General features: G+C 33.8%; 1 protein-coding gene across 7 annotated transcripts in view; it reads right to left on the reverse strand.

Annotated features, from left to right (window-relative positions):
• Positions 1–15,780, reverse strand: part of TBCK (TBC1 domain containing kinase) — a 172,781-nt gene that overhangs the window by 19,951 nt on the left and 137,050 nt on the right. For all 7 annotated transcript variants that reach the window (XM_014559202.2, XM_032461169.1, XM_032461172.1 and 4 more), the window contains 2 exons: positions 13,308–13,483; positions 3,968–4,127 (listed from right to left, as the gene is read on the reverse strand). In XM_014559202.2, the coding sequence (XP_014414688.1) occupies positions 3,968–4,127; positions 13,308–13,483 (336 nt within the window). The remainder of the gene's footprint in view (positions 1–3,967; positions 4,128–13,307; positions 13,484–15,780) is intronic.

Here is a 15,780-nt window from a genome sequence, read left to right on the forward strand (position 1 = left end):
AGTTTGAAGAAGGAATTGCTCATGATAGAATCTGGTTTCTGCTAAGCAAGACATCGGGTAATTTACTCAGATTGCGATGGCTATTTATTACCATTGTTATCATATATTATTATTACTTCATCTGAATAGTCTTACTTCTAGATTTCCTTCATATGTTGAACTTTTAAATGTATTTGCACTGTGATAGACTGGCATTTCACACAGCATCTTGCATATAATTGACAAATGCTTTATAATTGATTATTTAATGAAAGAAATGAGTTATCTATTTATTTATATATATGTTTTGGCTTCTATGGTAAAATTAGAATAAACATATATCTGGAGATTAATATGAGTGGGATATTTGGGAACATTTGACATATTTAAGAAGATTAAATCATATACGGGCCACTTACTAGATACCATCTTTCAAATAGTGAATGCTTTGTGAAAACAGAGCCTTAATAAGCTTATTAGCACTTAGAGCATAAAAATTTATTTTGCTGGTTTCATATAATGGGAGGAACTACTGTGATCTATGAAAAATCAGAATAAGCCTATTAAAGGGTATGGCCTAGAGTCAAAAAGACTCATGTTTCAATCCTGGCTCTGATACAGGCAAATTAGATAAACTCTAAATTTTTCTCATATATAAAATATGTAAATAATGCCTCCTTCATAGAATTGTTATGAAGAATAAAAACAGATAACATATATAAGGTAATTATCATTACAGAGCGTACCACACAAAGACCAGTCAGTAACTGGGATTATTATCATTGTAAAGATTTCTTCCTAATGCTGTATGTTACTTTGAACCCAGAAATATCTAATTTTTAATAGTATTTCTGGGTTGAATGTATTGATATACACTGCAATTGAAAATGGATATTTTTCTTTGGAAAGATATGGCAATACAGATTAATATAGCAGCAGCAGTATTGTGCTAGTAGTAAACCAACAATATTTATAATAATAAACTTAACATCAAAATTATTCAGATATCATGGCTTTAGTTCTAAAATGTTCTAATTTACTTAAAATTGCACATTAGTCATTTACTATATTGACCTTCCCTGAAATAAGTATATTTAGATGATTTCTTGTGAGACACTAGATACAATTATACAAAAGAAGGGTGAGTGATTTATGACTTATAACTAATATCCACTGAGATACTTCTTTAGTTTGGTCTATTAAGCTTCATCATCAAGGATGACCTTCATTTCGTGTCAAAAGCTAATGCTTTGGAAATCCTAGCCATAGCAATCAGACAAGAAAAAGAAATAAAAGAGATCCAAATTGGAAGGGAAGAAGCTAAAACTGTCACTGTATGCAGATGACATGATACTATATATATAGAAAACCCTAAAGGCTCCACACAGAAACTACTAGAGCTGATACAAGAATTCAGCAAGGTAGCAGCATACAAGATTAGCATACAGAAATCAGCTGCATTTCTTTATGCTAACAACAAAATATCAGAAAAGGAAAGATACAATCTTTCTAAAATTGCATTCAAAACAGCTAAAATATTTAGGAATAAACTTGACCAAGGAGGTGAAAGACTTATATGCTGAGAAGTACAAAACACTGATTAAGAAAATTTAAGGCCACTTTAAGAAATAGAGAGATATCCCATGCTTTTGGGTTGGAAGAATTAGTATTGTTAAAATGGCCATACTACCCAAAGCAATCTACAGATTTAATGTGATCCCTATCAAATTACCCAGGACATTTTTCACAGAACTAGAACAAACAATCCTAAAATTTATAAGGAACCATAAAACACCCAGAATCGCCAAAGCATTTACTGAAGAAAGAGAAGGAAGCTCGAGGAATAACCCTCCCAGACTTCAGACAATACTACAGAGCCACAGTAATAAAAACAGTGTGGTATTGTCATAAAAACAGACATATGGATCAAGGGAATGGAACAGAGAGCCCAGAAATAAATCCACAGACTTACAGTCAATTAATCTTCAACAAAGGAGGCAAGAATATACAATGGACAAAAGACGGTCTCTTCAGCAAATGGCACTGGGAAAACTGGATAGTAGCATGTAAATCAATGAAATTAGAACACTCCCTCACACCAGACACAAAAATAAACTTAAAGTGGCTTACAGACTTAAATATAAGACAAGACACTCTAAACCTCCTAGAAGAAAACATAGGTAAAACATTTTCTGATATAAATCTTAGCAATGTTTTCCTAGGGCAGTCTACCCGAGGCAATAGAAATAAAAGCAAAAATAAACAAATGGGACCTAATTAAGCTTATAAACTTTTGCACAGCAAAGGAAACCATGAGCAAAACAAAATGACAACTTATGGAATGGGAGAAAATATTTGCAAATGATGCAACTGACAAGGGCTTAATTTCCAGAATATATAAACAGCTCATTCAACTTAATAACAAAAAAGAAATCCAATCCAAAAATGGACAGAAAACCTAAACAAGCAATTCTCCAATGAAGGCATACAAATGGCCAATAGGCACATGAAAAAACACTCAATATTACTAATTATCAGAGAAATGCCAATCAAAACTACAATGAGGTATCACCTCACACCAGTCAGAATGGCCATCATTAAAAAATCCACAATACAGTTAATCTATTTTTAGTCCTTTGAGGAATCTCCATACTGTTTTCCATAATGGCTGCACTGAACTACACTCCCACCAGCAGTGTAGGAAGGTTCTCTTTTCTCCACACCCTCTCCAGCATTTATCATTTGTGGATTTTTTAATGATGGCCATTCTGACCTGTGTGAGGTGATGCCATATTGTAGTTTTGATTGGCATTTCTCTGTTAAAAAAATATAAAGCCAATGCTACCACCATTAGCCCTGTACTTCTTAGACAAGGATAATTGGATGCTTAAAACAGTCTATGACCAAAAGTCTTAAAGTTTTCATTTGACTACATTTCCAGTGATCTCCTTTCTGGATTACTCGGGTTATACAGACAAAAAAGAATGCACATATTACAGGGGGATAGTTCATCTCCACTGCTTATTTCCTTGAGGAGGAAATTTTTCTAAGCATATTCCTATCCTTTCTTTTTGTCCCTCTCTTCACTCTGACCTGGGAAGTGTAGTAATTTATTTAACTGGTAAATTTGGGAAGGCTCAGTTCTGCCCTTCTTCCTCTTGGGAATAAGCCACTTGCAAAGAGCAAACTATTTCTGTTGCTTTTCCAGGATCAGATTCTTCCCTCCTTTTAGAAAAAGGGCCTGTTTTGGTTCAACACTTCCTGATATCTAGACATATATCTATCCACCTATATAAGCTATACTTGCATGCAATAACTTGGACATATTCAAAGTGCACATTTTGATAAGTTTGACTGGGGGATTTGTAAGCAAATCCACTTGGCTCTCATACTCCATACTCTCTAACTTGCATATATGAAAAATAAAGGTGATATTTTTGACTTCCAAAAGCTCCTCTTTGTTTCATTTTTCAAAATTTTTTTAGAACAGTCAGAAGAATGAAGCCATTTTATTGTTTCATATCCTTCTCATATCTGAAAGTTGATATCCTTCCTGAATTCTCTGTCATCAAAAAGCTTTGAGCCTATGGTAAACAAAACTCCCGAATCCAACAAATTCCATCATGACCAAATTTCAGAGACTCCAATCAAGCCCCAGTGCTTTTCTCCAATGGAAGGAACTGAAGCTACTTCTTTGCAATTTCAGAAAGCAGTTAAAAAAAAAAAATCCAAAACCAAACCAAAACATCTCAGGCTATCATTTGGAGTTTTCCAAGCTTAGTATTGATCCCTATGCTGCACGCTGAGGGAACAAAAAGCTTGAATTGGGAAAGGCTGGACAATCTCTCTTATGTAACAATAGAGACAGATCTTCAAAGCTCACTTGATTTGTGAGCGACTCCTGAAGAAATATACTTTTAGACAATCTGTTGTAGTAGGCAGGCAAACAACTCATCATGTTGCACATGATATTTCTGAGTATACTTACCTCTGCTGTGTGCTTCGCCACATGTCCCACGATGACAATGACCTTCCCTTTGAAGCTCTGGAGCATGGCAGTATAAGGGCCTTGGGTAAACTCTCCTTCTGCAGTGAACGCAGTGCTGAATGGAATGTTGATGCTGCCTGAAATGTGACCCCGAATAAAACTGAGAACAAAAGTTAAAGGAAAACATTTATTTGTGTGCAGACTTGAATGCATGAAAGAAACTCACAGAGGTAATTGATTCTCAGAAGATAGTACCGATAAAATCGAACACAAATGGAGACGAGACTTGAAAATTCTATGAGCAGACAAAACCAGTTTAGTCACACAAGCAGAGCTTAATTTAGCTTATTTTGCTAGACAAGTGGGGCCAACTTGACCTGGGCCACTTCTTGTTTATGCCTCTGAAAATCATAAGTGAAACTTAAATTGTTTCCCCCAAATTGATAGAGATAATCATTAACTAATTCCCCTTCATTTAAGAAAATTCTAATATTGTAACCAATCACTGAAACTAGTCAAGCTGCTTTATAACAATATACCTCTGAGCCTCATCTCAGGTTTTGGTTTGAGTGCTCCTGGTCTGCAAACTGTCTTTTTGTGGCTGCACAATAAACATTTACTAATTACTGCTTCAGTTATTCATCAGTTTTACTTCTTTTTCCCTGAACTTTCAATAGTTCTAAACATCTTCCATGCTAATGTGAGTATTTTATCTAAAGAAAGTAAGGCACCTCTGTGAGAAAAAAAATTAAACGTGAAAGTAGAATGAAAAAAGAGAAAGGACGAATACTAGCCAAAGATGTAAAGACTTTCCTGATTAAATGAAGGACTGTGAAAGTGATCAGGATACAGCAAATCAATGGCAATCGCATGGGTTGCACACTATTTATGGCTTTCAGTTCATTACTACTATTATGATTATTTTAAAGCTCTGAAACTAATATAGCCAAGTGGGTGTTCTCAGATCTAACCTGATACTGCAAAAAGTTATCTATTTTGGGCAAGCAATTGTTAAATGGGACTCAATTTAGAATTGTTAGAGGTCATTAGCACTGGTCGGAAACACTTCTGATGGCTATTTGGCTATTTCTCAAGTAAACTTAGCTATTTCCACTCTTTCCAATTTATGTTCTGTAAAGGGGGTGATGTTTTATTATATTTGCACTTTAGAAGGGTTTTGCTGATTTCACTGCTACTTGGAGTTTTGGAATTAAAAGCATGTATCAGCTTAAAATATTTAGAAATATCAAAAGATCTGAAGAAATACATACCTCTAAAAGTAATTAAAAAGTACAATTTTAAAAAGTGCAATTAAAAAGATGATTCTTCCTGAGTCTGTAGAGAAAGATATTCTTAAATATTATTATTAATCAAATAACCCTTCAAGTAAGCATAAAATAACAACTGTGAAAACTGCTCTGAAAGAGATGTATGTAATGCTTGGATAGGATATATCAATTTGGGGAGGGCAGGGAAGGTTTTCTCTGAGGAAATAAGTAGTAGCCAAGTTAAAATTTGAATAATAAAAATTAATTAGGCAATGGGATGAAATGGAAGTGGTGTAGGGTGGTGGAAGGGATAAACATTTTAGGCAGAAATGTTAGGCTTATATTGGGAAGGCATGTGGCCATTAAGGATAAAAGAAGAAAGCCAGTACCAGTGAAATAGAGACAGTAAAGAGAGCATGAGGTGAGACGAACCTGGAAAGGGATGCAGAACCCAGATTACACAGGGCCTTGTAGACCATGTTGATAATACTGGTCTCTATCCTAGAGCAGTGACAATCAGAAAGTACTTTAAGCAGAGAAGTAACAGATCACATTTGCACTTTGACAACAATGTGGAGAAAAGCTAGAACGGGAGTGATTGAGAAGATTAGTTTGTAAGAGGTCTAAGGCAATATCTCCTCTCCTCCTTAATAATCACTGATGATGGCGACGAAAAGATGTTTCAGTGTTCAAAGGAAGAGTTCCCCCCAAGCTTCCACTTCATATATGTTCTTTAAAAAATGGAAAATCCATAGAATTTTAAAAGGTTATGCCACAACCAATTAATATTCTCCCCCAAAACTCATCAGTTATTGCTATAGAAGGGGGAAATCATACTTAGTTATTGACATGACAGTTTCTCAATTGCCCCAGTCTGTAGGTTCCTCTTTAGAATACTACTTTTCTCTTTCTGTTTCTGTCTGGTTTTTTTCTTATTAATGGAGAGAGGAGAATTTTAAGATTCCTACTCTCAGGAATGAAGGTGGAGGTTGAACACATACATTTCTAGTCAGCTTTTGTTTCATCATTTTTTCTTTAAATAAAAGCATTTGGCATTAATAATGAGGGAAAGACATATAAAAAGTTCCGAAAAAATGAAAAGAGAGGTAAAATAAATATTATTATCCCAGTGTACATTGTTTAGTTAGAATCTTCTTAAGTGAACAGAGAATTAATGATCATGGGCAGATCACCCTTGGATTTCATTAGCACTAGTTTTTCAAACCTTTACAATTATTCGATATTCAAAACTGCAGTTTTTCTGAACAGTAATGACTTTGTCCTCAGCATATAATTACTCTGAAAATAGCACTTTTCAATAAGGACATGACTTAAAATAAAAAATGTTTGATACCACAAATTATGAATTTAACAACTATTTGCAGCAAATGTATCTACATCCGCCAGTCAGAATCAGTTGCCAGAGAGAGCAACTGATTCTGTGTTTATCAAACAGCCTGTATCAAATGTGAATATTTTTTCTTTACAGTGCTCTTACAGTAGGAAAACCAATACAATTTTATCATAGTCAAATGCTGTAGCAGACATGTTTTCAAACAAACTTTCTCGTTTAAAAGGACCTCGGCTACTCCCCCTGATGAAAGGATGAGCCTAGGCTGTCATGTTTGTACCAGGTGATCCTGCCATAATCAGGGTAGCAGGAAGAGGGAGGGTGAAGGTGGATACCTGACATAGACTGAGCCAATTAGATTCCTGGAAAACCCATAAAAGCACTCATCCAAGAACGTTCTTATCATAAAACTTCTAGTGCAAATAAGACTGGGTAAGAGCCAATGCTGGTAGACAAGGTGGTCAAACCTCTAAATAGCTATCCTTGACTGAGTTACTGGCAAATAGCAGAAGAGAATGAGACTGGTTTAGTTACATATTAATATATTTACAATGAACATTCTCTTTTTAATTAAGTTTGACAATGAAGACAATTTGGGTTATTTAAGGATCCTCTTTCCTTGGCAATTATCTACATTTCATTGCCTACATTAGAAATTCTTAGGTGACACAAACATATGATGAAGTAGAACTTCTTGAGGCAATTTCTAAACATTTGAGATGCTGTCAGATTATATTATAAAGGTCAGTAGTTGAATACTTTTTTCACCTTCTGAGCCCTTCATAATCATAATAAAATATGAGGTATTTGAAAAATGAGCAAAGAACAGATTCCTGTATATTTTGTGTTAATTGGACAGAAAGACGATTTCTGACATATATAATGTATAGTGTTTCTGGTTCTCAGAGTCGACTCTGATTAGTCTTGGGCAAAATGTGGCAAGGAGAGCAAAATGATAGAGAATACACTGAATATGCACTTTCTACATGCTCTAAGGACTTAAGTTTTATTTCATTGTACTGTAGTGGAACACAAGTATGCATAAGCCTTCAATGTTAAGGAAGTATCAGAGATAAACATGCAACAATATATATTTTAGGATTATGACTGTTACTTCACTGCTTTTCTCATATTCTAGACAAAAATTTGGATTCTCTGCATTTGCCTTTTGCATTTAGAAAAGTCACTGCTTGTCAGCATAAACACAGGTATGGGGTAAACAACACCCAAACTTAAAGAAGTTCTATGGTGAGTGTACAGTACAGTCACTAAGCTATTCACAAACTGTGAACGTAAAAAGCTTCAGCTTCAAAGTACACAGTTTAGAGATTATTAAGGCAATAGAAGCCCAAGTATTTATGTGGTAACTAGCCCCAATCATATACACATATTTAACTTTTCAGTATTTACAAGACATTTTTGCTATTAGGATTTTTGAAGATATATTTGAAGGAATTAAAGGATCCAACACATGATTAAAGAAATCAGCAGTATTTACAATGAAATCTCTTCTATGGAATAATAATAATAGTAGCTACAAAAGCATCCACTTATTATAGCAGTCACCTGGTCAGGTGTTTGAATAGCACTGTTTACTACCCTGATTGCACTCTATGATATATTCTAGTAAATGTGATTTTTCTTTGGCAACTAGTGACCTTACTCTGTCTTGCAATAAGCTATTCCCCTAAACCAAAACATACCACTTATCTCAACATTCCATTTGGCAGATATCGTCAAAAAGTATTTAAATGTGTTTTTATAACAAAAATGAACTTTCACACTAAACAAAAACTGGTAGCCCAATGTACAAATAGTTCAGGAAGAACCTTAAAGTTTTTGTGTCAAAAGAGTTGGATTATTTGAACAGTATTAACAGGTAAGGATGATGTGCATTATCTTGTAGGTTTCTAAGATAAGAAGACTTTCCTGTATTCACAAGTCACTCTATATAACAATACTACAAGGAGATGCATCATACTTTAATCAAGCAGATAGAAAAAAATCAGTTATAAGAATAATATAGGTACACCACGTAGGTAAATTACATAGGTAAACATTCATATTCCAGAAAGATTCTTCACTTTACAAAAAGATTTAAAAATTCCTTTAAAATATTTGATGGCTCAAAATTCAACACAGAAATAATCTCATGCCTTCTAAATCCTAAAAGAGCACAGGATTTCTGTTGAGTACTGTTCTGAAAGCAAAAAAACACATTTTTCACCTATGTGAAGATGTAGGAAATGTATTAGCCAAAATTTCCTGATTTAAATGACCCATAAAAGCAAAATAGAGGCTAAAAATGATATAGGGAGAAAATAGACAATTTGAAAAATATTATAAACAACACTTCAAAAATAACTTACTTTCTTTAAGGAAGAAGAAGGTGTTACAGAGTTTCCTTTTTTTCCCCCTCTACTGTATAGGACTACAATTTGTTTGCATAGGAGAAATAAAATTATTTTAAAAATATATTAGCATTAAATATTTATTCATTTATTAAACAGAAAGGAAAAGTCACATGAGTCCCAGGGTTTAATTGCAAATATTCACCTTGATCAAAATTTAAGAGTTAGTCTACAAAAATGATTTCTTCAAAAATATTATGAGGATTTCAAGTAGGTTTAACTTGTTAAGTTTTAAAATATCAACATCCTAGTGATAGTTTTAGGAAAATTTTATAAAAATATTTTGAATGGATTAAATCTTATAAATTAAGTCATCACTGTAGGAAAGAACCTTTCTAAAATGCTTCCTCTCTCAAAGCATTCCAACTTTGCTTTCCAAAATTTAAATAGTTCATTTTTCCTTGAATCTGCGGCTGTGTCTGTATAAAGGCAATTATTAGATTTATTTAGTTAGTAATATACAGAGGGGCTGAAAGTAATTGAGTTTGTATGTAAGATTTGAAGGAATGTGCACAGTGTCTGAACACATAGTTTGGAATCAACACATGTCTCATGCAGTCATTAATTTATACTAACTCATCTGTCTCAGTCTTCTCTCTGCTTGCTTAACAGCTCTATGAAAAGACCATCAGCCACCAGCATAAAGCTTGGAGCATAAAGCTTAGGAACATGAGGTCGGCTCTACCAACTGCCAGTTATATGGCCTTGGGCAAGATACTTAGCCTTTTTAAGCCTCAGTTTTTTCACCAGTAAAATACAGATATTGATAGAGATGATTTCTATATCTTAGGGCTAGCACCATGCTTGGCACACTGTCAGAGCTTAATGATAGCTATTATTAGAAATCAATTCACTTAAATCTATTCATTCTAAGTGCCTCTTGTTTTAAAATAACAGGTAAGGCATAATATTGCCAACAGGTACGTGTGCATCTTTAACAGGACAGTGAAAAATCTTAAACCAACATCTAATAGTGGACTTTTAGGAATTAGTGAATATAGGTATTCAAGTAATTAAGGGCATATTAGTAACTCTACAGTCACACTATAGATCTCTGACTGTCCCATACCTTTTTCTTGGCTTCACTGACTTTACCTCCTCTGACTTTATCTCTTACTGTACTGGTCTCCTTGTTGGTCCAAAATGGCCAAGCATGTTCACATATCAGGGTCTTTGCCCTCACTCTTACTCCTGCCTAGAATATTTCTCCCCATGTCACTTAAAGCCTGCCTCTTTACATCATTCAGCTCTGCTGAAATACCACCTTTTCTCAGAGGCTTTTCTTGCATACTTTGTCAAACTCTACCACTCTATTTCTTTCCTTGCTTTATTTTTAGGTATAGCACTTCCTGCTGTTTAAGATCATATGGTAGATATATTTATCTCTCTCAAAATCTAATACACTAATTACTGACTAGCACATACAATAGACAGCCAGTAAATATTTGTTGAATAAGTGGATGTGAGATGAATGCCTCTAAGTCTAAATTCTGAATGTGCTGACTTCTTTTGAGTATAGTCTTGCTTCTGGATTTAAAGGAAGAAAGGCCTCAGAAATCACTGGATCACTTACAGAGTGCAAAAGGACTTATATATTACTGTCTCCTTATAACTTTGAAGGGTATAGGTGGGAGAGTGTGGGACATTGTGTCTGCCATCTGCTTTTTTCCTAAATAAATATTTTCTGGATACTATCTAGATGCCAAACCTGGTGCTGGGACTACAAAAATTTAAAGGATATGAGTCCTATCTCTACCTTGCTTCTCTTACCCCGAGATTGCTTCCTTTTGGTGTGGTTTTTGTTTGTATCACTCATTTGGTATTTAATGCATATTGTTTTTATTGTTTATTTTCCACATAAAATATTTTAATGATTTATATTCTTCATACTGAAGCACCTAGTGAGTAAGAACTATATTTTATACCATCTTCTAAAAAATTTATCCACAGCACTAAAGAGAGTAATATTTATTGGTTGGTATTAATACTAATGACATCTAAAAAACCAAGCATCACATTCTAACATATTAATTTTAAGCACTCAATTTATGAATCTCCTCATTACTATGCATATGCTTTTATTTTGCCTTTAATTCTTTGAAAATAGTATTTAAGATTAATAGAGTTAGAAAGAAATGTCCCTTATTTCCTCAAAATGTAATCAAATGGGTATCCATAATAAGAGATTACAAATGGTCCATGAATTTTCCAGTCTTGGAAGGCCACAGGTAGGTAGTTTAGACACCTTGATCAAAGGAGATTTTAGAACCCACAGTCTCCATTCTTCACTGTGTTCTTGATACTAGAAAAGACCTAATGATAACCAATGACTCTTGTAAGTCATTTAGTTTGTGATTTCTCTCAATGTACTATGATTGACATACAGGTGCCAATACTTGTTATTTAGATGTGGGAGAGAGGAAGATATGTGGTAACATAAGAGGATGCTGGACGGAAAAAGGAATGTTGTGAGGTTAAACGGTACAAATTTAAGAAATCTTGGTTTTAAAGCAGACTTTCAAAAGGAAATTTAGAAAATTTCACAAGTTGGGTCCTCTGGGAAGGTCATAAAAGGTGGGTGACTTTATTTTCTGTTCTTTATGCCCTTGGATCCACCCCCACTATAAGGCGACACAGAAATACTGATTCTCTTCATTTAGCTTATAATTAGTAAAACAACCAAGTCAGGTCTCTGCCTAGTTCCAACTTTGAACCAAGTATTGCAGGATGACATAGAGGCACTCCTACATTGGGCTACTCATCCATACTCACTAAAGAACAATGGTCAAGTGAGTTGCTTTGCTTTCTGCTGTTGTTTTTATTTATCCTGCAGAAAATAAAAGCAAAAAAAAAAAAAGTCTGACTATAAGTTTTGGAAAACTTAGATTGAATGTCACTTCCATACTGTGTGTATTTTTAAATTTCAAATAGTTAATTAAATAATTTGAAAGGAATTATCAGCAGAGTGGTATGTACATAAATTGTTTTAATTAATTTAGTAATAGTCCATCACATTAAAATAGAGTAACATAATGTTATGCTTTTTGGATGGTTTTCTGAGAGACTACAAATAAAGGCTCAACCAAAAGCAACATAAAAAGCTGAAAAATTAAAAGTATTTTAAACCCTTAAAGGAATAGATAAGAACTTCTGTATCAGGGGTCCCTGACCAATCAACTGGAATTGAATGCTTCTTTTGCGGGTCCACTCACCTACTCTGCTAAGGAATTTCTGGTATCCCTGAAGCCCTAACACCAGGACCATGAACATTTATACTCTCTTCAAACTCAGGGGCCTCACAGTTTAGGGAAATTAGAAACTTTTCACAAAAAGATGGGGATGTATCATTTAAAATAGTAGGCTCCCAAACTGTTTTCAGTAATCTCAGATTCTAGGGATTACTTGAGGAGCTCTGTAAATGTATGGTTTTAATTTCATTTTAAAATTTCATTTCAAAAATTATGATTGAAAATATGCACATGAAAATTTACATGCCAATTTTAGTATATAAGAAACCACCAGTCTGCTTCCCTCATCCACTTATAACCCTCATTTATAGTTAGTAAATGCTATAAATATTAACTTATGAAAAAATTAATTGTGAAAAAATTCATTTATATTTTATATGTTGAGTTTCTAGAAAGATTTTATTTTAAAAGGGAGTTACCTTGTTCAAAAAAATTTGAAAACCATTTATTTAGATTCTAGAGTATAGAGAATCAAGGTCTGCTTTACAAGAATCTAACAGATGATGAAAATATAGGGGGAAAGGCTGAACTATCGCTATTTTGTAACTTTTCATACTTTAACGCCAGGAAAAAACACCAGAAGTTGTGGTACACTTAATAGTAAAATGTCAGTGAAAAATACTTTAACATGCTCTCTATAAGCCAATATTTTGATAATTATAATAAATAAAAGTTCAGTGTTGAGATCTGGCAAACTTTCCTTTAGGCTATGAGGTAGACCAGGTAAATACTTACTTTTCATCTTTGCCAAAATTTAACCTATAGCAGGAAGGATTCAAGCTTCCCCAAGAACAGAAATATACATCAGAGAAACACAAAAACCAAGAAAATAGCCCACTATTCTGGTGGTGTTTGGAAAACATTTTAAGGTCTCTGGTATGTAATATTATCTTATGAAACATTATGCAAGTCTATTCTAGCATCCAGTTTGAGAGTTACTTAGCTATCTGAATTCAGAGGAATCCCAGATATGTTCAGTTTTTACCACACGCCCTTTAAGAGGAAAGGAAGCAATATGAATAAAGCAGTACCACCCTTTAAAACCACATGTGTAAAGGATACTCTTCACTATTCCGGATGTCAACTACCAGGAGCTTTGGTTTACTGGACTTTGTCTTCTTGGTGGGTGTTTTGAAGTGGCCTGTCACTGTAAGCTCACACAAGTCAATCAGGTCCTCTGCTGAAATCCGGGGTGATACTTCTGACTTTAGGTCATTTAATGGAATGGATTCTCTTGACTAAAAAAAAATGCACAAACAACACAAATATTGAGAATATTAGATACAGACAAACTACAGCCAGTATACAATAACTTCAGGTTTTTGACATGAATCACTATAGCATATGGGAGAACAGGAGACTATTTTAGCAGTCTACTTTGTAGCTGTATTCCCCATTACTGAGGTTTGCTGTTTTATTAGTCACACATATAGGAAAGCATTATTATTTTGCTTCACTATAAGCTTCTGGCTCAAATGTGATAGAAAGAGATGAGGCAAATTTTTCCTTATGAGAGCGCTGTTAATCTTTAAAACCAGCTCCTTTAAGCACATTTCATCTTTCTTGAAGTATAATTACTATTGTTGTGAACTGCATTAATTATAGCTCTGGTAATACGAGAAATTATTTTGTAACTCAGTATACATGCAAATTAAAGGAGTTGGTTCCAATATATATTGGACTTTTATAACATGATTTATGTTATATGTGAATGGTTGAGTGGAAATTAGATTCTCAGAGATTAATGAAAGCAACATAATGCTTTTTTAGATATTAAAGCAAATTCACAATGTATTTTAATTGTAAAGGAGGTAAAAATCAGACTCAAGGCTATCAAACCAGTATGTGTTTGTTACATGGCATAAGACAGATTCACACTAAGGGCAATTTACAATTATCCTCCATGTTATTTAGTAGGGAGAAGGATTCCTTCCCTCCAACCCCCATAAAAGGCAACGCAATACAACTTAATTCAACATAAATTTGTGGAACGCTAGTAAATACTCTTGAAAACTTATTTAACATAATTTGAGAATTTAAGAATTTTCAGAATTTACTTGTTTGAAAATATGATATTCAAAAGAAACATTTAATTTATATGCTTAATAAGTTTTCAAAACGGAGTCTAATTATTATCTCATTTGCTCATTTTTTCTCTTTTCTCAATTCCATTGTAGGATTCCACATTTCCAATTTTCAATTTAGGCTTTCTAGGCAGGAGAGAATAAAGCCTATGAATCACTTATCAGACAGAATTGTTTTGGGGAAAAAAAAAAGTTTTCAATTGGAATTTGAGTATCAGGTCTCATCCCTTGGATTTCCCTGACTAGGTCATAAATTATTTAAGGCACTTGTTCTCTCACTTCATTAGCTTTTAAATAGAAATGGAAATTGCTAAGCTGTATGGGTTTGTTGCTCTTAATAAAAAATAGGCATTAGGAATTTAAATTTTTTAATATTAGGAATTAAAGCTACTTAAACATTCTGAAATTAAAAGTGCTCCAGAAAGATCAAAGAGCTTTAAAACCAGCAAATCATACACTCAATGCTTCGATCTCCTTTTCCATTAGACCGCAATCTCTACAGGTATTTTTCCCAGCCCTCAAATGAAGTTGTACATTTATGAAGACAAAGAACTTTTGATTACTCTAGTTCTGCTTTCAGTCATTTAGTGATGGCTGTGGCATTTCAAAAGGAGGTTTCTTCTGAATGAAAGGTGTGCCTGACTGATGAAGAAAAGAATTTGACCAATGTATTCTCTTTGAAGAACTGATTGATTTAAGAAAGATTTGACCTTAGCATTGGTTCCAATCAAATGTATCACGTGAGTCTTTCAAAGGAAAGAGCAATTGCCAAGTGAAATGGTAAGATCAGGAGAAAGGAATCACTGACAAATTCATAAGTTTCTCAACTTTTTTGAGTGTGTATCAGCAAAGAACTTTAATATGTTGCATGCACGTTCCTCTGCGAATTAACTCTAGGAGATTAGTAAGTTATACTTAGGACAAATTATACAACTTTGCTTTATGAAGAAAATAATTGTTATCAAAAATACAGAATCTAGTTTTTCTTTTATTAGACAGCTTTGTATGAAGTTTTACTATTCATTTACAATTTCCACTTAGGGGCATAAAAATAAAACTTCCTTTACACAATTTTTGTCTTATTTAGTATCATTTACACTGGCATTTTCTTGTGTAACTATGGTTTCAAATTCACGAAATTTTGTTTATGGACAATGGACAAGAATTTAGGATAAATATAGGACAACCCTGAATATGTCTATTAATGTATTGTTTCTGCCCAAGAACCTGTATATAATCCATATGAAACCTAAACATCCAAATATTAGAAACCAACTGGTGTGAGAATGACTTTTTAAAAAAATAATATTCTATTGCCAACCTAGAATCAGAATTTATTCACAGTGTTACTGATAAAAATCATCTTTCAGTAGAGTGAAGGCCTCTGAAAGGGCTATCTGGATGTATCAGTGATAATGCTAAGCAAGAAAAGCAAAAATCTAAACCTGGTA

The sequence above is a fragment of the Camelus ferus genome, chromosome 2, assembly GCF_009834535.1.
Source record: "Camelus ferus isolate YT-003-E chromosome 2, BCGSAC_Cfer_1.0, whole genome shotgun sequence".
Classification (NCBI taxonomy): domain Eukaryota; kingdom Metazoa; phylum Chordata; class Mammalia; order Artiodactyla; family Camelidae; genus Camelus; species Camelus ferus.